Raw genomic sequence first — 22488 nt, forward strand, 5'->3', positions numbered from 1 at the left:
AAGGCAGTCCCAGCCCCAAGGATGAGCTGCAGAACCTGTACAGAGCATTTCCTTCTCTCTGACACAGGGCTGCTGCTCCCAGGGCTCCTCAGCACCACCCCAACAAGCAGCAGAAAGAAAATCTGAAATGGTTTTGTGCACATCTGAAAATCTCTAGAAGAAAATCTGAAATGGTTTTGTGCACACACCTGGCAGGCTGGGTCCATGCAAGCCAACCCCAAGAGAGAGGTCCAGGGCAGGGAAACCCAGCCTAAGCCCACACAGCAGGAACCAGCCCAGTGCTGTCGCCAGTCAAGCTCTTCTCACTCACCACCACCTTTGGCCACAGCTGGGAATTCACACTGCACTTCCCAGCATTACAAGGCTAATTTTTCCAGCACAAAAATATTCTTTCTGTAACCCCAGTACATCAGTTCCTGTAAAATTACAGTTGAATTCTATCAGAGCATACAATTTCAAAAGCAGGGCTTTATCTTTTTCACCAAATTTTTGTCAGCATCTCCAAGAAAAAAGACCTATCCCAAGTGAGAGCCAGCAAGAACTTGGCAATGGCTGGTACAGTTAGCGCTTGTGTTTTGGATCATTTCTCACTTCCCTCATAGTCATGGACAGTATTCAATCAATGAAGACAAGTCCTCTCACCTCTTGAGGAAGTTCCAGCTTAGACCTATCATCCAGTCCATTAGAGTGCAAGCCCATGAGGTAAGGGACAGGAGCATCTAGAAAATGAAGGAGGGATGCTGGAAGGATAGGAACATACACATGCTGCCACTGAAATGGAAACATTAGTGCTGTGATGGTCTCTGCCACTGTCATCAGCCTCTGATAATCTGAAAAAGATCAAGAAAATTAAATTTTTTTCACAAATACTTTCAAGTAAATGAATTTAAATTAAAGAAATGAGAAGTTGCTTGAAAACAGAAACCACAAAACCCAGTGCTAGCTGAGTGGCATCATAATGAAAACCCAGACCTGCACACCCAGCACATTTTGCTGAAACAACAAAGAGAGCTCAACCCAAAGTAGGTCATTCTACAAGTCATATGGAAATGAGCAAACTAACCCTTAATGCATGCTAAGTCACTTTCTGCTACCTATACCAGGGTCACCAGGAGCACCAGTTTGAACACAGAAGCGATATTGTAATCAGCTAAGAAACACATCAGAAATAATTTCTTTTCTCAGGGCTTTCTATGGAAGCCTTGGATGAAACCCAAGGCATCTGGTATCTCTCAGATAAACATTTTTTCAAAGAGTGTTGAAATGTCCATAAAGCATGCTGTATAGCAGCCAACCCAACAGTGTGACTGAAATAACTATGCAGAAAATGAAAAGGATCAGCTTTGTTTAGCCTTTGCAAGGCACAACCAAAGGCTCAGTTCAATGTAAAAACAACTCATGTCCTCCTAGAACTTAGGAGCAGTGTTAAATCTACCTGTGAAGCAAACTAAGAGATCTTTTTATGTAGCACTGGTGGCTACAGCAGTTCACACTGCTGGGCAAACATTGCACCCTCATCTGCAACTACAGAGTCATCTCCAAGGGTTTCTGAAATCCTATAAAGGGGGAGGCAGCACCAGATGTGTGCTCCAATACAGCTGCTGAAACATCCCAACAGCCCTACAGCTGCCAGGCTGGAAAGGGTATAAAACACTCACACAACTAGGGCAATTCCTACCTTCTGTCAGGCTATAAATACAGCACAAACTGGAGACACAGGATGCCTTTTCATGATACTGCAACAACATCTAATTCCAGCCAGGAAAGGGGAGGGAATACAAGGAAGATAAAAAGTCAGTAACCTTCATATGTGAGCATTAAGGTGTGGGGGATGCATGTCTTTTCCTTTCACAGAACTACAGACACTGTGAAACTGAAAAAGACACTTGAATGGGCAGGCTCAGGTGCTGAGGTTTCTGAAGCTGTTGCACACTGTCACAGAGGGCAGATGAAAACTGCAAGAACATTTGTTCTAAATACTCTGGAGAAAAATTAAGCTTAACTGTGCGCTTCCCAAGTTGATGGTTTTGAGTCTATCTTTTAGCCAGCCTCCGCTCAAGACTTCAGACAGCAAGAAAAAAAAAAAGGCCAAGAAATTCAGTTCTTGGCATTCATTATTAATTTCGTCTGGGGAAAAAGTTGCAGTTTGGGGTCTGCAAAGAGCCCCACAACCTAAGAGGAACTCATCACAGGTTTTGCTAACATCACCCATAATTCTGCAACTTAGGTTTTTCATTTTTAATTTTCATATCAAGCTGTCCTGGTGGAAAAGGTTATTGATGGAATTATCTGTCACTGCCTCACAGCAGACCTGCCATGAAGGATCCTTCAACCAGAGTAGATGAGAACAGCTTACATAGGTTCAAATTTTTGCCAAAATCTTATCTGGACTGAAAGACCAGTGAACACCACAACAACACTCCCCTACTCTGCCTGGACACCAGCTTCTGTCTGCACACCTACGTATGGGTTTGCAGCTTTAATCACAGCCTGACTAAAAAGAAGTGATGAATTAATGATAAGCTTTGGGAAGAAGAAGATTCTATTCCATACCCTATTTTCTTCAGTTTTTAAAGGACCTTTAAATGTAGCCATAGACACACAAACATTGCAGCTGGTTTGCATTCAGCTTGTTTATCTGTAAGTACAAGTCTTAAAATAGAAACAGTGTTTTCCTACTACACAAAACCCTCTGTCTGATCCTGCTGGATAATTTAAATACAACTTCTCCCTCTGTCATTAAGCTAACTTTAGTATCAGCCTTCCAAATTAATTACAAAGTAACATCAATAGGTCAGAATTTCTGTCCACTGAGCAGCCACCTCCTGCCAGGGAGCTATCTGCAAAAGCAGCTCTCTGATCCTGGATATCCACACGGCTTAAGCCATTCCCAAAGATTTGGCCTGCCCAGCTGCAGCCTGCAAGTAACAGTGACTGCATTCTGCTACTGGCAAAAAGGCAAGGACAAAGGCAAGAAGCATGAAAATATAAACCAAAATAACTCCTGTGTTTTCATAAGTTATACCTACCCAGAGAGGGTATGGAGGGAGTTTTGGGTTTAAGGAAGCAAGCAGCACAGTTCTTGTACCAAAGAATTACACAAGATTGAAAAATAACAACAACAAAAACATTAAAAGAGTGAAGAAGTGTTTCAGCAGTGCTGTTGCTCTTGTCCTTGAAATAAGAATGTGCTTTTTCTGGTGTCAATGACATGATCTTTTGGCCTTACACAAGCAATGGTAGGGAAATAATGACATATGACTAGGGCACTGTTAGATGGGAAAGTGCTTAACTGATCGCTGGGCAAGGAAAAGAAAATACACTACTTTTTTAATATGGCCACTTAAGAACACAGAAAAAGCATGATTTGTTATTCTAGCTGCAAATAAAATTCATTATCTCTTAAAGTGTGTATGAGAAGTTACACAATAATATTTATCTGCAGAAGATTAAAAAATTAAAAATTGAGAGGTCCTGTGCCTGGAAAAAGAGGGGAAGAAGCTGGCAGCTCTAAGAACCATAATTCCACCTCCCCATTTTCACATTCTACCCGAGAGAAGTCTGCCAAGTGCCCACAGAAATCCTCTGACTCAGCCAAATTTAAAACAATTATACCATCACATTTTGAAACACTTTTTCCTTTTCATCTTCCTACTTCATGGATCACAATGAAATACTGTTGTATTTGTCAAGTAACTCACAAGTCACTTCAAAAAGCCCTGTAGCTGCAGTAAGAACCAGCTGTGGTTAGCAGAAGCAGTGGGGTGCAGCATCTCCTGTTGCGTGTCTGGCAGAGGGATGCAAGCAGCCAGGTTCCTAAATCACTGGAGGCATAACCAGAGTGTCCCATGTAAGAGATCAGAGCTAGGCAGCACAGAGTAATACTGCAAAGACATTAAACTAATACTTCAAATCTCCAGAATGAACATAATTTTAAACTAATGAAACAAAGATGGGGAGGAGTGATTCAAAGGCAGAGCAGAAAAAAACTCACTTATTTGTACTGTAACCCAGAAAATAAAACTGTCCTAGAGCACGGTCTGTGGCAGCAGTGCATTACATTTCTCCTTTTTTTGTTTCTATCTGTTCAGAAAAATTACCTCCAAGCAGATTTCACAGCTGTCTAAACTCAGTCCACACTTTTCAGAAGAGCTCTAGGTGCTCTCTGAGATAAGGAATAAGTCTATTTCACAGTTAGAAGAGCAACATAAATTGCAGGAATGCAAACCAGCTCCCACAGAGTATCTGGCAAGGGCACTTCCCACAGGCCTCCAGCACCACTGACTCTTTCCAGAGTCCCTCAGCACTGGCTCAGCACTAGCAGCATCCTCAAATTGCTCCCTCTCTTACAGGCCTCTGGCACTTTTCGTAGACAGGTCTCCCAACAGGACAATCCAATTGAGGCATTCATTCCCTCCACTTGGCTTACAGCAATCCAACATACACAACGCTGTGCCAACATAGTGGGACAAAAGAAGAATTTCCAGAAGCATCGAGTCAGAAACATGTCAAAGGAATCTTAAACCAAAACACATTCACTGCCAAGTGAAGTTACTCCTACTCCAATGACTGACTGAAACTTAAAACACTAAAAGAATTTGTTTCCAAAAGAATTGCACTCGACAACAAAGTCATAGAGACATATAATTATGAAAAGGTTTGGGTTGGAAGGGACCTCAAGATCATCTAGTTCCACCAGACCTCCAAGAGGTTTGGGGTTTGGTTTTTATTTTGGTGGTCTTTCATTATTTTGTGTGTGTTTGTTTTTGGGGTATTTTTCCAAGTAAACCTTACAAATCTGCTAATCCTGACACGTACTGTTCTAAATCCAAATCCCCTCAATGAGTATCATAAATCTCACCTGACCTAGGAGAAGAAGAAATTTTCTCAGTCACCTCAGTTGTCATGGGTCTGAGCACCAAGAGCTTGAACAAACTCAAAGGACATTTAAAAACTCAGTATTTAGATTCTGAAGGACAACCTAGACCTCACACTGGTGTGCATGCAAGAACATGAAAAAGCCTTTACAAAAGTAAAGCAATTCCTGATTCCACTTAGAACTGAGTGCACAATTACCTGTACCTCCATTCAGTATTTCCTGTTTTACAAACAGCAAAAAACAGATGTTACTCAACCATACTGAAGAAAGAGCAGAATATATTAGAAGCATAATACAGTTGAAAAGAATAACAGAGGCAAAGAAACAAAACCAAAACAAACAAACAAAAAAAAAAAAGCAGAGGGATTAAATCCCCCAGAAAGTCCTTAAGAGAAGCTATGTTTCAAAAAAAAATTGCCTACTATTACGGAGAAGGCACTGCTCCAGCCAGTTTACCAAACCTGAGGCTCAGAAGACAGCAAACAATTAACTAAAACTATTTTTCTACTGAAAGAAGACTTTTCAGCCAAAAATTAAGGTGAGAACTTGACAGAGAGACGAGACACCTCCATAAAATGTACAACACAGCCCAGCTCAGCCAAAGCTTGGGGTGAGGCAGGGAAACAGTGGACAGAAACTGTCCTAACTGATCCCTCATCCCTCTGAACTCCAAATGTCTGAGCCTGCAAACAAGAAACACAAGTGTTCCAGGGCTATTTTAAGCTTCTTTAATTAGCCACTGATCAGACACCTGGAAAGGGCCCAAGACAGAAAGCTGAACCTATTAAAAGGGCTTGGAAAGAGAAGCCAGAATGCAGCAGGCTAGCCCAGAAGTGAGCTGAGCTCCAGCCTGGAACAACAGAGCACTCACAGGGGATGGCCTGGAAGGAGCTCCAGGAAGGAACTCCAGGAGCACTGCTCCTACATGGTGATGCACACGTGGAGCTTCCAAGCCACCACAGGAACCTCAGACACCTCCAGAGGCCAACACCACCACACCCTTCTTCATGAAGAGTGCTGATGTTAGTGATGTTTGAATCCTCCACTGGTGGGACACAGGTATCCACAGAAACTCTCCCTAAATCTCAAACATATCAATACCTAATCCATTTCAGGGGAAACCACAAAAGGAGCTTTTCTACTGGACAAGTATTTCTAGATTTTTTTAAATCCAAGAGAGTAACCACTAAAGAGTTCAGTAAGTTTTTTTGACTGTATCTGAATTACTGTGCAGTTTTTCTCTTGCAGTTCACAGTGTCTCTACAATGACAACACTCTGCTGCCATTACAGGCTTTTAATCACCCCAATTGTACACACAGATCCATCCTTGCCTTTAGTCTATGCACAGATCTTAATACACAACACAAAATCTGTATTTCATGCTTGGAGAAGGCTGCTGATAAATGTAGGTAATATTCTGTAAATAGTCACTATCTGTGTTCTATGTATTCCAGTAACAGCTCAAGGGAAGTAAACACTGAAAACAAATTTCAGTAACACCATGGACTAGCCCTGAATTTGGCTTGGGGTCTTTTAGGCTTCCTAACCATTACTATAAAGTAGCGTTCAAAATGCAGGCTGTCTGCTTAAACCACACCATTCTGAACGGGTGAGTCTGGACTAATGTTAGTCAGCTTGGGCCAAAAAAAAAATAGTAGAGAAATTATCTTTTGGCATAATTCCACATAGTCTGTGTTAGAGCAACAGGATGTGGAGTAAGAAGGCCAGTATCCACAAATTTCAACACAGAAAATAGATACCACTCCCACACTACTCACTAATTGATAAACATGCTATTTCAGCTCAGTTGCTGCCCATCCTCTTCAAAGCAAGCTTTAGCTCTGTGCCTTCAGAGCTGTAACTGTTTCAAGGCCTTCATGGAGATTTGGGATCTGAGCTCAGTCAAAACTTTTTTCAGGTACTTATCTTTCAAAGTAACAAATGAAATGTGACTTTGGGTACTCCAAGAAAAAAACTGTATTTGCACAATTAACTCTTCTTCAGAACCAGATGTAGTATAATTAACTTTGTATTGTTTCAAAATGCATGGCTAGTTCTGCAGAGATAGCAGGGAATTCAGCTGAGCAGCTAGGCAGGAACATGGAAAAGGCAAACTGCTCTATCCAGTAGCACAGCTCCAGAGCCAACAATAAAGGGGTCAGCCAAACCACAAATAGAGGAGATTATGTGAAAAGCCAGTTTTAAGTTTAGGTGTCTAACAGCAGAAACCAATGCAACACTCTCCTTAAAGTGCTTTTCTTTACCTGAAGACCTGCACATAGATCAGTCAGACTGCAGTAGCATGCTCATGCCACTTTAATGCAGCTATTCTGCTGTTTGTGGTGCTTTTAGCATTCAAGACACAGTAAGACCCTGTGCCATACAACTACAAGATCAGAAAACAAAACCCAAGTACTCACGCTGTGAATAAAGCAGTATCTGAAACTCCAAAAGGGCACAGGTAAAGAGTTGAACCACATTTTCTACTCCAAGCAATTCAAAAACTTCTTTAACAGGAAAATCAAACAATGGTAGTTCATTGGTGCTTGGCCTCTGGCAGATAACTGGTCCATAAACACCCGAAAATTTCAAAGACCTTCCTGCTGGAGGGAGAGGAACCTCATAGAGAATATTGTAGATGTAGCTTTCTAAAGGTAGCGGCGGCGGCTGAGGTGAAGTCACTGCTTGGTGAAGCTGTTCCAGAACTTTCTTACAAGCTTTCATGAAAGACATTGGAGTAATCAGACAAATGCACTTGGAGACATACAGAGTGTCTCTGCTGATGTCATAGGAGTTAAACCGCTGTAGCTTTGAGACAGAGGTGCCATTGCAGTCCCCAGTGCTGCTGCAGCTCTCTTTGTCATTGGTGGGAGGGGTATGAAGAATGTCATATTCAGCATTGTGCATATGATACAGGGTCTGCATTGCACTGCAGATCTGTTTGCTAGTGACTTCCTCAAAAAACGTGAGAGAAAATCCAAATGTCCGCGAGCCATCTTCACGAGTAATAATGAAAGAGTGGAATTGAGGTTCTCTGGAATCTGCTTGTGTCTTGAAAGCAAGCCCTTTAGGCATACACAGCTACAAAAAAGGGGAAGGGGAGACAATATCCATTAAAGAAACCCTCTTCTCTCCCCCTGCCTGCAGAAGCACTGGTGAAAATGGGATTTAAAATCCACAGGCTGCCATCACATTTCACTTTAAATTCTATTAAGTGTTTCATTTCTGCACAATACAGTGATATGGGTATAAATCAGAAAAACAAAAGGAATGTATCAAAAGGGCTGCATGCAATTTCTATTGAAATGTATTGCTATTTTGTTACCAGCCTCATATTTTTTAAGAATAAAATAATAAAATTCAAACCCACATAAAGGAAAGTATTTTTCTGGTCACCAAAACCAGAAACCTGAGAGAGAAAACTACTATATTTTATCTAAATTAAGATACACTACATTCTATTAAAAGGAAAAATCATGCACAAAAACCGATTTATTAATTGCAGACTAATTTATTTCTCTACTAATTCTCTAGAATGTAACAAAAAAAACCAAAAGCCATGAAGTGATACTGACCATTCCCACTGCATCCTGGTCAAAAGGATTCCATTCAACATTCTCAGGATAACGAGCAAGAACTTTGGATTTAAATGTGCGTCTTAACGGAGTCTGTTCAAAGTTTTCCCCTGCAGATGAAAGAAACACAGAACTAAGTATTTCATTCCCTTTTTAAGCACAAACAAGGCCAAAAAGCAGGACATCAGCAGGTAGACTCGAGGTAAGTGAATTAAGGACATATTCCTTTTAAGAGAAACAGAAAATGCAGACAGCTGGTTAGCATATAGTCAGACTGCAGATATTAGCAAGGATTAGCTTTGTAACATTTCTGTGTCGCTAAGTATCTGTGCTTTTCCTTAAGAGTGGCAATCTTGAGATTGTGGTCATGACAGCAATTCTCTAAGCCACTTTTCAGATATTTCAGATTCTTTTTAAAACACAGCAAAAGCTTCAGTTTCAGTGCAATGCTGCTACTGAAGAAAAGCACAAATAGACAAAACGCAAAGATGATGCAACTTTCAGATAGACATACAAGTGACATCATGAGATCTCTTAATTTCGTTTTTGAGACTCAGGAAAAAAGAAAACCACCATCTATTGCAAGAAGTTAGCTGTGAAGGAAGAGTCTAGAAGGTTAGAAGGTCAAGAACCACATAAACGTCCATGAAGAGAGAGCATCAGATGAACAAAGTGCTTTTTTTTTTCCCCACACTTTTTCCTTTACCTTCTGGTGCACTTGAAATGAAACGGCTGCCACCATCTCGGGTTTTAGAGGCCTGTATATACTGGCATAAAGCTATATAACAAATAAAAACAACACTGCATTATACATTTCATACTGTTGACCATGATCACATTGCTAACACATACCAGTAAAAAACATACAAATATCCAGAATTAGCATGCAGGACAGTCTACTCCCCTAATATGCTTTTTCTACATATACAACTTGGATAAATTTCTCATTTACCTATGGATTTCTAGACAATCAGTATGTAAGAGAAGCTCACTGTTCCTGTACACACAACCAGAACACTGACGCAGTAGGAACAAGCTGCTTGTGAAACTAAAGTTTCACATTTTAACTACAAAATATTCCCAAAGAGCAGATGATGAAACTGACCCCAAGGACAAGACCATTTCAAGGCCTCTAGAAGTGTATGAATTTAAGTGGCATGGTTCAACTTTCCACAGGTGCTATCCATACACTACATTGGCTGAAAGCCTTGTGTAGAAGCTCTTAAATTTCCTCTAGAGCAATGACAGCTCATTGTGATAGCACAGAACTTTCTGCAGTAAATATTCTGAGTGTGAGCAGTTGCTTTAAAAAAAAAAAAAAAACAAAAACGTACAACTGTGTATCTTAAAATAAGCTTAGCTTTATTACTAGAATGTAATTAGCTAAATGAGCATGCAGCTGTTGACAGCTGCACTAACAATCAGGCACAATTGCATGAAATCATATGCTTTAAATAAAAGGAACTATTTCAGCAACACCTGCAAAAGAGAAAACACACTCCAACTCCTCTCTTGTTTTCTTACATGCAGCAATTACAAGGCAATAGGAATTGATTTCAGAATTGGTTGGGTTTGTTTTGTATGTCTAGAGTAATATTTAAAGTTCAATTTCAAAGCCAAGTTAGAATCTTTATTTGGCACAACACTTACTTGCACTAAGTAGCCATAGAGCGAGATGGTTGCAGCACTGTCTCTGCACAATACAGAGCCTAACAAACACATCACACCAAAGCAAACAGAATTTCCAGTGAATGCTTAACGAGTCCTTTGACAGCTGAGAAGTCTGGTAACTGTGGATTTTCTTTAACTAAGACAAATATTATCTCAGACAGGGGACTTGAATCAGGACCTGGGACAGGTCTCGCAATACCCAAAACATTCACATCTATTTTGCTAATTCTCTGGCTTTTAGCACTGAAATTGAAGGAGGCATTGCTTTTATTATTTGTCTGAAAAATCAACAGCTCAGCTAATTTTCACACAAAACCACACAGCTACATTATTTATTCATCTGCTCAACCATATCATTCAATAATATCATTGTTCAGAAAGAAAAAAAAATGCATATTTGGGAAAATCTGAAACACAGAGAGGAATAGTTAGGAATAGCCAGGACACAACTTCACTGCAATATAACCATCTTATGAAAGAGTAGAGCTAAAGACAGAAAAGATAACAGCACTTCCACAGCTAACACAACCATAAAAGATGAAAAGAAGCATTTAAAGAAACTTTCAATCTCCCAGAAAGAAAAATGGACTTAATGCCACATCTCTACTGACACAAACATCCATTCAAGTGAAGTCAGTCCTCTGTAAAAAGCTTTTAAAAGTATGTCAGGAGATTTAACACACCTACTGTTTTCTATATTTACATCTGTGCAGATGATGTAATGTCAACTTTTAGATAATTGAGGAAAAACCTCAGACATGTACTAAGCTGTTTTGTTCCTTGGCTGGTTTTTTTTATCTTCCACATACGTAGAGGAGAGAAAATACATGAAGGCCAAATTTTCTCCTGAACTTGGAAACCACACAGCACAATCACTGAGTTCACCTATGTGCAAGGCTATGCATTTTGAAATTAAAAAGAAAGATCTGTGACTTGAAGACCTTTTCATTAAGAGTAGTAACACTACAAAATACATGATGCTGCTGCTTCCTTATGATTAAAAAAAATCCCAAACCCTAACAAACACTGAATGGACGTTTACCTATTTAAAGAAGCCTTGCACCATCTCCTCCCAAGAGACATTCTCACCAACACACTCCTGAATTTTTTAGAGCTGGAGTCTGTCTGTAATTTAATGAAAGGACTAAAACTGATTTCTGGAAACCACTGAGTCCTGATTCAGACAGAAACATAAGGCAACCCTGACAGGCCTTGCTGCCATCCATCACAGCACTCAGCTGTTGCACAGACACTGCTGCTGCCAGAGTGCCCCAGCAGCACTCTGCTCTGCTCTCCTCTCCAGGCTGCCCTGCTGGAATGCTGCTGCCAGCTCTGCAGGATGCTCCTTTGCCCTTCCACAGCAGTCTCCCATTCCCAGCCAGCTCTTTTGGGAGAGCCTTCATGCTTGGAATACCACAAAATACTGGACCATGCTGGCTCCCAAAGATACTGACTCAAACAAGGCAGGCAACGTCAAGGGACAGCTCAGCAACGTTGGAAAGTTCAGCCCAGGTGATCTGTGCAACTCTAGGACACTGAACACTCTGTTTGCTTGCCATTACAAGTAAAGGGAACCTGAGCACCACTATTTCCTTTGCCCAGGGTCCCCTTCTCTCCTCTCTAGTGATTGTCACTAAACAGCCATCAGCGGTGGGGAGGGGGAAAATCCACAAACGATATTTACTTACATCCAGAGGCAAAAAGTAATTAACTCTAAATTTCTAAATTTATGATCAGCTTCAAACAGAGACACCCTGCTACAGCAAAGCACCAACTGCAGCACATCTCCAGCAGCAAAAATAACTCAAGGTTTCGAGATCCATCTCTGTGTGAATTACAGAGTGACAGAATTAAAAGGATTTCTGAGTTGGAAGGGACCCACAGGGACCATTGAGTCCAACACAAGTCAATGGCCATACAGGGATCAAGCCACAACCTTCATGTTATTAGCACAGTGCTCTAACCAACTGAGCTAATCTTGGTTTCCTTCAGTTAGTCGATTTATTCAGGAATAATTGAAATGGTTTTGATAAAAAGAGTGATGAGTAATTTTTGCAAATGCAAGAGACTAACCCACCAGCAGAAATTGACAGTTGTATTCTACAAATAAGAGGAGATGAACTGGCAAAAATACAATGCATCCCATAAGCTGAGATAGAGAACAAGTCCCCACACTCCACAACTATCAAAGGACTGCTATCCTCATATCATGCTTTTTACATGGTTTCTCTCCTTTAGCAGAAGTAATGGCTAGAAAGGACTTTCCTTATCCAAGTTACAGTAAAGGGGTCCTTAGAAATTATTTATCTATAAATAATTTCTTTCTTTTAAACACATTCCATGCAAAAGGAAAACTTTGGGGTTTTTAAAGGAACATGGTATTGCCTGCTGAAGACTAAAGAGGTCTTTCAAACACCATTGGTGTTCTCCACATACACATTTACCACTCAGGTGTTTGTTATATCAGAGGAAAACCGCTACAAAAATCAAGATGCAAAATGTCCCACACACTGCCAAGTTGCAACTACCTTGGACTTAAAACAGAATCAATAATCAAACAGCTACAACTATAAGATTATTTGTCAAGAAACATCAAACAACATATGAAATCCATAAACACCTAGCAATACTTCAGGAAGTTTCAGGCCAACATAAAACCTTCAAAACAGTAAGAATCCCATTGCATTTTGCAATGTAAACAATATCATGAAAGCATAGAGAAATATAATTTAACCAGGCACAGTACAAATCCACAAGCACCAGTTTAGTGCAGCCCTGGCACTGCACCCAGCAGGGGAATGACAGTGAAACAGAGCATCTCAGAATTTCTTTGTCATTGGAAAAAAGTCACTCCCTGTGTCATCCCACTCAAAATAGGATCAGTGAAACAACATGGATTAAAAATAAACAAATAGAGAATAAAAAAAGGGTTAACAAAGATTAACATTTCACTAATCCACTTCAGCCACACAAACAGCTTAATTAGCTCATGGTGATCCCCCAAAACAGGAGGGAAGTAGAAAGTAAACCACAGACAAAGAGGCTGTGAAACCGGTGAGCTGAAGAAAACATGTGCTAGAGTTCTAATACCTGCTAGCTCCTGAAGCCAGCCCTCCTCCTGAGGCCCAGCTTGCTACCTGCTGGCTCCTGCCATGCCAGGTAATAAATAGATTTTTCAACACCAGCCACCATCACCCAGCTCTGGTAATGCCCTTTGCTTCCTCTCCCATTTTTCACGCTTTATCAACCCTCCCCATTAAACATGATAGATCCCCTGCCGTCCTGGAGATGGTTGAGCACCTGCCTGCCCAGGGGTAGTGCTGAATAATTCCTCTTTTGCTTTGCTTTACCTATTAAGTTGTTTTTATCCTGACCTGAGAGTTTTCCCACTTTTACGCTTCTGATTCCCTCACCCATCCCACAGGAGGGGAGGGAGAGGCTGTGTGGGGCTGGCTTAAACCACACCACCGTGTAATTTGAGAAGACATGCATGAAAGACTTAAGTTATTAGAGTCAGCTTGCTTATCAAAAGGGAAGTCATCAGCTAGACACAACCTCTGAGGAAGTCTCCTTGGCTGAGGGATGTCCAAGACTGCAGGTTTGGCCTGGCTCTTCCTGGGCAGGCAGAGCTCAGCTGAGAGCAGGCTCAGACCACAGTGGGGGACACTCAACACCAATAGGATTAAATCCCACATCAGAGGCAGGTAATTCTCCAACACCTCCCTCTCACATCTTTTCAGTAAGCTGAACCTGATGGACTGAATTGTGTGCATAAAGCAAACTACAAACCTGCTCAGGATGACCAGAGAGTTGAAACACATCACATTAATTTGGAAGACCCAGCTCAAACCAGCCCCTTTTCACAGCTGCGAGGCAGCTCACACCGCTGCTCTAACAGCCACCTAATACTGTTTGCAATGTATGGAACCATGATGGGCTTTCAGTTCTAACTTCATTTACACCCTCTGAAATTATGCTGGCCTACATATCTGTAATTTGGGCTTCGTAACTACCAGCACATTAGAGCAGCTAATGCATGCACTGCAAGTATCCTACGCTGAACTAACAAGTACACCTAATTTTATCGGTCCCCTCCTGAGTCACCTAACACTGAACATGAGCCACATCACCACAGAGATTTGTAGGGTATGCTGGAAACCTCCCTGGCTCTTATTTTCATGCTGCTCCCCCTTCCTACCTGTGTTACTTCTCTTGCTGCTCCACCTGTGAGCAGTGGACAGCAGTGTCTGTGTCTTGGTCTGATGAGAATTAGGACTTTCGAACTCATGGAGTTTCCAACCTAGGCAGGACAGCATTGCTTTGGAAGTCTCATGCATCAATCTGCATGAAGCTATCCATATCAATGGATATGACTTTTTTGTAAGATTATAACAAGGAAAAAAAAAGTTCCATAAACTAAAATTAAAACATTCCATTCAAAACCTGCAAATGCCATCTACCAGGCTTTCCTCAGCTTTGAGCGGGAATAAAAAGAATGAACTCAGAAGGTCTAATTTTAGCTCTTTCCTGATTTACCCAGAGAAAAATATGATTCACTGCCTTCTGTATTCCTCTTCAGGAAAAGAAAAGGGGGGGAAGAAAGGGTCTTCCCAATACAGTAATAAGAAAAATGGTTAGGTTATACAACTTGCAGATCCACCTATTTAGGACCTTGCATAGATGTAACATGTTTCCACAAGCATTGCTTAGATATTTCTAATGCAAATTTCCAAGAACACCTGTACATGACTCCAACAATTCCAATTTCCCTGCTGACTAGCTTGCTTCTTTGTAAGAATGTTTTTAACCCTGCATTTTTTGTCTTCAATATCTCAAATTGTTCTTCTCTGTAAATCCTGCACTGTCATGAAGAGTTTTCATTTACATAATAGAACAGTGGCTTAAGTTGTCCTTAATGAGAAAGGGAAAACTTGTTCCAAAAAAGCCAAGGATGCTTTGCCAATAAAGCCTTTTTTAAACCGAGTCATGGCCTTTTGAACATGCTGTCAATTTACCTTTTGGCTTTAATATTTACAAAGCGACTGCAGTGCTGCAACTCTAAAACTTATGCAAGACTAAGAACTGTATAGGAACTTCTCCCTGCATTTCAGCTAGGAAAAGCATCTTTGAGCAGCTATCTCAGATGTAGACCAGCTCAATTTTCCCTATATGACAACAGAGAGAAAGTCAGAAGAGGTTACCCTAGTTACCAGAAAAAGTGCCCCAAAAACAAACTAAATGGTGGTGGCAAGACTGATTTTAAGGCACCATTAATACTGCCACTGAGTCCACTCATCTGCTCAAAATAATTACAGAACAAAGATCCAGAAAGCTTGACTGGTTCTGATTAAGTGGTTTGCTGCTTCCACCCAGCCAGGCAGCTTCTTTCTTTAAATTCCTGTAATACAGCCTGCTATTAACTCAATTCATTCTGTCTCAGTGTACATTTATTGTATACATGACATCTTCAAATAAAAAATTCTTAGATAGTATGCAATTAAAACATTAACTTTATATTTCCCACATAAAGACACTTACTGGAATCTTTCAGCATAAAGAGACTCTATCAATTTCTGCTGTCACTAAAATGAATGTCTTGAACTAAATATAAAACAGCTTCAACATGAAACGGTCATATTGCTGTAATTAACAAATGAATAAGAACAATGAGAATTTGTACCAGCAACAGAAACTAGGAGCCATACACTTAGGGCAGCTTTCCTGTACTAGTCAGCACAGAGAATTCAGAGAAAATGGATTTAGAGAAGACCCTACAGACACACCCTGTAGCTCTGCAATTTCTGCACCACAGCTCAAAGAATCTGGTAATGGAGGGAAACCTCCCAGCTCCTGCAGGGTGGGGGACTGGAGACCCAGCTGACCATGACAGACAAAGAGCAGAGGTTTTCACAACTGAGGGCTGCAAGGCAGAAGTCAGACAACAAGGGGATTTGAAAAGCACCTGAACTACAAACACCATTCATGGAACAGCCTAATTTTACCCTGCTTCAAATTTAAAAAATGCTATAAAGCACAAAGCCATACTTCAGTGAAAAGGCCATCACAGATTATTTTCAAAATGTCCTTTCTCATTCTTGGGTTTCGGGTGAGAACTTTTTAAGAGCAAAACCACACCTGTCAAATCACCCAATGAAAAGAAAAAAAAGGTTTGCAAAGATACAATTTGCCTTAGTTCCAAAGACAAAAGTAACACTTAGAATGAGGTGAATCCAAAACCAGCATAAACAGCAATAGGATTCAGCCAGCAAACATCCTCAGTACACAAAATAAGGCTACAGATACTACAGTAAATAATTATGTTTATCAAACATAAAATTACTTCAGCTCCAAAATTCACGATCCAAGTCTAAATAAAAATAGTTGACTGGCAAAACAGAGTGCACACACTTCTGGAACCCACAATTTAAAAAAGATGAATGCATGGAGTAAATAAAGGCAATCTGGGGAGAGGGAGGCACTGGGGGAAAGAGATAGTACATACACTGAGAGATCTGAGGACTTCTTGATTACTCAGACTGACACATGACCAGCACCTGGCCTGGGTACACTGTGAAAGCAAATACAGGTGCTTAAGATGCATGAAGGGGTGCAAAGACAGTCAAGCCAATAATCAGTCTCTTAAAATTAAAGGCAAAAAAGTTTGGTTAAAAATAAGACTTGCCCTATTTTAACTTTCCAACAAAAATGGTGAAATATTCTATTTTCAAGTCTTAAGAGAAAAACTGGGATAATCAAACAAGCAATTAAATTATATGGCCTGAACCATAATACCATAATAGATGTGAAATGAGATGGAAATCTGTTGATTCAATCTAGCCTTTCAAAAACATACAAGAAACAAAACAAAACAAAAAAAAGAAAAAAAAAAAGAAAAAACCTAGGCCAAGCCTTCTGAAGAACACCACCATTCTGATTTTTCAGGACACCCTATTATAATACTAAAGAAAAATCCTTTCAATACATACACAGAGAGCTATTAATACAGTAAGAACTAGCCAAGGTTTACTTTTAAAACAGAAAAATTCTCTGATTCCTTCCTTAACAAATATATATTAAACCATATGTAACTGGAGAAAAAAGAGCACCTCTCTAAAATGCAAGAAATAAACATTCAGAGTCTGGCAGACTAAGGTAAGAAAGTCATTATACAAGAATTCTTGGAATAAAAACCATGATTCAAGAAAAGCTGCAGCTGCCAAGTCTGTAAGCAAAGAGCCACTCCATCAATAGACAAATGCTTTCAGATTATGACTTGCTTCCTTCCTTCCAGTTCCTCCTCCTTAAACAGAGCTGCACGTATTTCTCATTAGAGAGGACTCCCTTCTCCAGCAAACCTCTTGCTCAGAAATACACAAAGAAGAATCCTTCCCTTTTATCCTGAAACACATAAACCCTCTGTCCCACACTCCCTATCCCCCTGCCCCCCTTGGCAAGACCACCTGGCAAAGCACAAGCTCAATTAGACCACTTAATGTGGTACCGGAATTGGGACTTGAACACTTTTGAAAGCAGGTTAAATTATCCATGAGAAAAACCTTCAGGGTCACTTTCACTTCACTGCAGCACTGCTGTTGAAGCAACCGGAATCAGGTGTTTGAGCCACTGTCTGCAGCAGCCTCCATCCCACTGGATTTGTAACATATCTACCACAGCTCATTTTCACAGCTGGGACTTCCTCTAAAACCTTCATTATAAAAGTTACTGTTCCACTTTCCCCCTCAGAAAACGTTGAAGGCAAAGCAACTTCACTGCCTGCCTTTCTAAAACGAAGGTGAGAAATATGAGCTACAAACACACAGGTATGGATCCCAAGGGCAAGTGAAATGCATGTGGATGGAGCGCCACCCTTCCTCTGGGAAAGCTCAAGGACTTGCTTTAGAGGGAGCAGGGAAAAGACAAAGAACATAACCAGTCATTAAAGGCTCTGATTTTTTTCCTGTTTGGCATCTAGGGAACCCATTGCTTGTAATAATCCCTTACCCCAATCCAAGGAGAACATACTCCTTTGAACATTCAACTGACAATAAAATTCCTCCTACTGCAGACTTTAAAAAGGTCAGAGACAAAAATGAGAGTTAACCCTAATCTGTTGACTGTTAAGGGTCACGTTGTTTTCCCATTTTCTTTTGCTTTCCAAAAGTCAGGAAAAGTAATGTTTCAAAAATCATAACACAAACTCACTGTGAAATGAAATAAATTAAAAAAGAGGTCATTTTGCTAACTGGAAATTCAGTGTAAACTCTGCCTGATACAAATAATCGTTTATTCCTTTGATAGGTAAATTCTTCCAAGCCCTTCATGGCGAATGAAAATCTAGGAGTTAATAGATACCCATTCATCATTTAAGTCCCAGCATTCATCTAGTTGATAACAAAACATGTTGCCACACACCCGGGAATCATTTCAAATGCTGCAACAATGAATTTAAAACACCACAGAAAAACAGCTGAGGCCATCTGCATTCTGTGATTGTAAGGTCAGGAAACCAAAAGCTTTTGTTTTTATTGTTCTGCTCCCGTTGCAAGGAAGGCCGGAAGAGGTGGGACAAGGAAGTGGCAGGACAGGGTAGTGGCAGAAGAAACTAGCAAGAATCTAAAGCAGCTTTAAAATACTCCTCAGCTTGCATCTTTAAAAACATCCTAAAGATTTTTTTTTCCTATAGCTTTTCTTTTTGTACTCTTTTGCATGTAATACAGGAAGGCAGATGGACAATATAAAATAAAATGTATTTTAATCAAGACTGTCTAGCAGAAATTTTCAAAGGAATGGTCTTAAAACCAGAATTGTTTTACTAAACCACTTTTCTGTTCTAGCCCAAGCAAAAAGACTTACAGAAGGATATTTAGGTCTGTTTCCAACTAAACAACAGAGGCAGGCCTCAGAATTTCAATGAAAGGCGTGTTCACAGCCACAGGGGTCAGGAGGGACGCACTATTTCCATTACACAATAGATCTGCAATATGTGCAACAGAAGACACTAAGAAAGGAAAAGGGTGGCTTACCTTCAGAATAGAACCAAATTCTTTTACATGTACTAAAAATATGTAACAGAAGTGGAGACAAGCATATTTTAAGCATATTTAATATAGAAACCAGCTGTTCTCCTCATGCCCCCCTAAGACAGGCAGATCCAGTGGGACTCTTCAGGAAAGCCTGAGCACAGATCATTCCAAACAACTCTTCCCAACAACCATGGTCTCCTTTCACAGCGACACATCCCATCCACTTCAATGTCCCTACTTTTTGTGCTCCCACAGCCCTCTGGCTCTGAGGACTGATGGAAATGCATCTGTGTAAAAAAATAAGGATCAAATCTTACTGAAGCACTTTTGCAGCCCTTCAACCAAGTATTTCCAGGATATCACTGAGGTTTTGCATTGAAAAGGAAAAACATATTTTAAAGAACACATGAAGTCTTTCAGCAGGTTTCAAAAACATACAGAGGTCAGAAAAACACAGAAAGATCAGCTATGCAGTCATTTCAGTATAGCACTCCTGGCCAGTGTGCTTCACTTCATCTAATCTTTGAAAGTAACCTGCCTTAATAAGGACTGCTCCCCTTCTGAATAAAACAAAATGTGTCCTGTAAGAAAGTCAGGTTGCTTGATAGGAGTGACTTCTAATCACAGAAAATTAATCAGATGTGCTGATGGTTTGGTCAATGGATATGACAAACTCCAAAGCTTATCTCTGCTCTGGCTGGATTCTTCTTATCTTCTCTCCATCCATGCCTCCTAAGCTCTCTCCTGTTACACATAAGCCTATCAAGCTCACCTTTCTTGTCCAACTCAAAAAATTCACGTTTGGTTAAAAAAAAAAAAAAAAACCAAACTCATGTTTTCAACATGCAAATCTGTTTCAAAGAAAAAGAACAAAGACCTGAAAGCAGAAGTCTCAGGTCCAAGTTAACCACTTACAATTGTGTATCACCACTGTGGACCAGGTCATAAACAAAGACCCCAGTAAGGACAGGAAAGAGGGACCACAACACCTTACACTTGGATTGGTCTGCACTGCCATAAAATCTCTGCCAAAAGAATTCTGAGAAACGACCAAGATACTGGTAAACAGAAATTTTACCAGTCTTCAGCAAAACTTTTGAAGGAGTTACTCCACATTTCAATTTTAAAAGGAGCTTACTTGACATTTCCCAGAACCCACACATAAAAGAGAAAAAGGACATGACAGCCTTATGCTGGCACCGACCTTGTTGACTTAAGGGACTTATCTTTTCCCCAATGCAACTCTAATGGCAGCTCAGTAGGACATTGCTGGGCTTGGAGGCCAAAATTAGGAAACAACAATTGGCAAGGGAGCTTGCTGAAAGTAGCAAGTTAAGGAGGAATAACAGGCAAGAAAAGCTCCTAAAAGTTTATGCTTGTACTGCAAAAAAGAAACTTTTCGAAACTCACCTGAAGCTATGTGAAAGAGTATCTGTTTCTGTAAAACCAACATTTTTTCAGATACTGAAATGTTGCTTTCTCTGAACAGGTTCCTTTTGCCTGCCATGTTATTTGTCTCTAGATCACTTACCCACAAAATGAGATCAAGTTTCTTTCTCAAAATGCTTCAGTATCCATATGTAAATGAGTCAGTACAGATGTACGCATTGTACCTGACTGTGGCTGATAAAACAGCTAGTAAATAAAAACCAAAAACACTAAAAAAAAAAAAAACAACCCTCAATATTCTACACTTCTACAGCAAAATTTGAAAACAATGAGCTCCAGCCCATCAAACCATAAGTGGAGTAGCATTTTCCTGGAAAAACTAAGAAACATGCCTTGAGCAGAAACACTCCAAGTAAATTCTACATCATTCACCCGTTTGTGCTGGAATGCTTGATAATTTCTCTGTGCAATAATGTTTTAAGCCTCATAAGGGATAGCATTCCAGTTCACTGCAAACTTGACTGCAAACCGCAAATCTGAAATGGTTGTCAAGAAATTGAGAGAGTAATTACTGCACAGTGTGCATCAGTAAGTAATTGCTTCTGACACTGTCACTTCATGGGCATCATTTCTGCTACATGAGCCCTGCAGGTTAGTGGGAATTCAAAAGATAACTATGAGAAGTTATTACCAAGAACACTCAAGTAGGACTTCCCTAAGTCAAAAGGTAGATGAAAAACAGTTGTGGCGTTTTGTAACCTCAGAATCAATCATTTGTAGAATTGGGAAAAAAGTTATTATTTGCTAAATGGCAGTGTTTCCCATCCTATTGACTCAAGAGCTCTTTGTGCAGCCCCTCTCTTGCGAAATAAACTGCAAAAAATCCCCAAATACAACAGAAAAAAACAAACTAGCAAAAAAAAAACCCTAATGGACAGAAAGCCAAATCTTTGTATGCCCTGCCTTAGTAAGTTGAAATTCCTATGGCTTTTTTAAAATTCCTATGGCTTTTTTAAAAGCCATAGGAATTAAGACTTTTAAAAGGCTTAAAAAACAGAGTTGTAAACTTTAGTTCTTTAGATACTGTTTTAGCACCTTAAATTTATTCTCAAATCAAGAATTTGTAACCTTTCTCCTCCCCCACACATTGCCAAAGAGCCTTCCAAGTGAACCAAATTTATAAGTGAATACAGAAGGGTGGGAGACTGAAGAGTTTTGAGGGGCTTATTCCATAAAGGACCCAGCTTAATTGACCTAAAATACAAATATGATAGCTACAAGATTGGCATTACAGAAACATCACCAACAGACTGTGGCTTCAAATGCGGTTCAGCAGAGTACAGCTGCTTCCCCCTTACATCAGCTCTGCCATTCTTTATTCCACATATCAGCTACCCTAGCACGTCTGCCTCAGTTCCCAAAGAGACAAAAGACCTTTTTGGCACTCAAACATGGCAAACAGCTCCGGCTTCTTGGGAAAAGATAGAGGGGGTAGGGAAGAGTGGAATAAGCTATTATCTGAATTAAAACATTTCACATGTGCCCATGTAAGCCCAGCCAAAAGCTGTTGCTATCTGCTGCCTGTCCACAGTGACCTGAGTGAAACCAGGTGTGCCGTGAGCCTTGGGGCCACTACAGGAGCCTCCCATAGGGTAAACACCTTGTCAGCAATCCCAGAGAAGCAAAGGAACTGCAAACCTCCCCTTCAGCCTCAAAATGAATCCCCAAGGGAAGAGACACCGGTGGGAACTGTGGGAAGCTTGCATGGATACACCATCCACATGCACAAAGGGCGGGGGGGGGATCAACCAAAAACAAAACCTCACAATCACAGAACAATTCAGCCTTTGGTAAAATCAAGCAATACTTCCCACCAATGGAATTCACTTCTGCATCAAGTGTTGGTGCTACCACCACAGCAAAGATAGAGGAATTTACCCACATGATATT

The 22488-nt window shown here is 40.4% G+C and overlaps 1 protein-coding gene across 2 annotated transcripts in view; it reads right to left on the minus strand.

Annotated features, from left to right (window-relative positions):
* DENND5A (DENN domain containing 5A) overlaps positions 1 to 22488 on the minus strand; it is a 63949-nt gene that overhangs the window by 36093 nt on the left and 5368 nt on the right. For both annotated transcript variants that reach the window (XM_084208785.1, XM_084208784.1), the window contains exons 2-5: positions 9162 to 9233; positions 8456 to 8565; positions 7301 to 7961; positions 643 to 830 (exon numbers count right to left, since the gene is read on the minus strand). In XM_084208785.1, the coding sequence (XP_084064911.1) occupies positions 643 to 830; positions 7301 to 7961; positions 8456 to 8565; positions 9162 to 9233 (1031 nt within the window). The remainder of the gene's footprint in view (positions 1 to 642; positions 831 to 7300; positions 7962 to 8455; positions 8566 to 9161; positions 9234 to 22488) is intronic.

The sequence above is a fragment of the Fringilla coelebs genome (assembly GCF_963513975.1).
Source record: "Fringilla coelebs genome assembly, chromosome: 6".
Classification (NCBI taxonomy): Eukaryota; Metazoa; Chordata; class Aves; order Passeriformes; family Fringillidae; genus Fringilla; species Fringilla coelebs.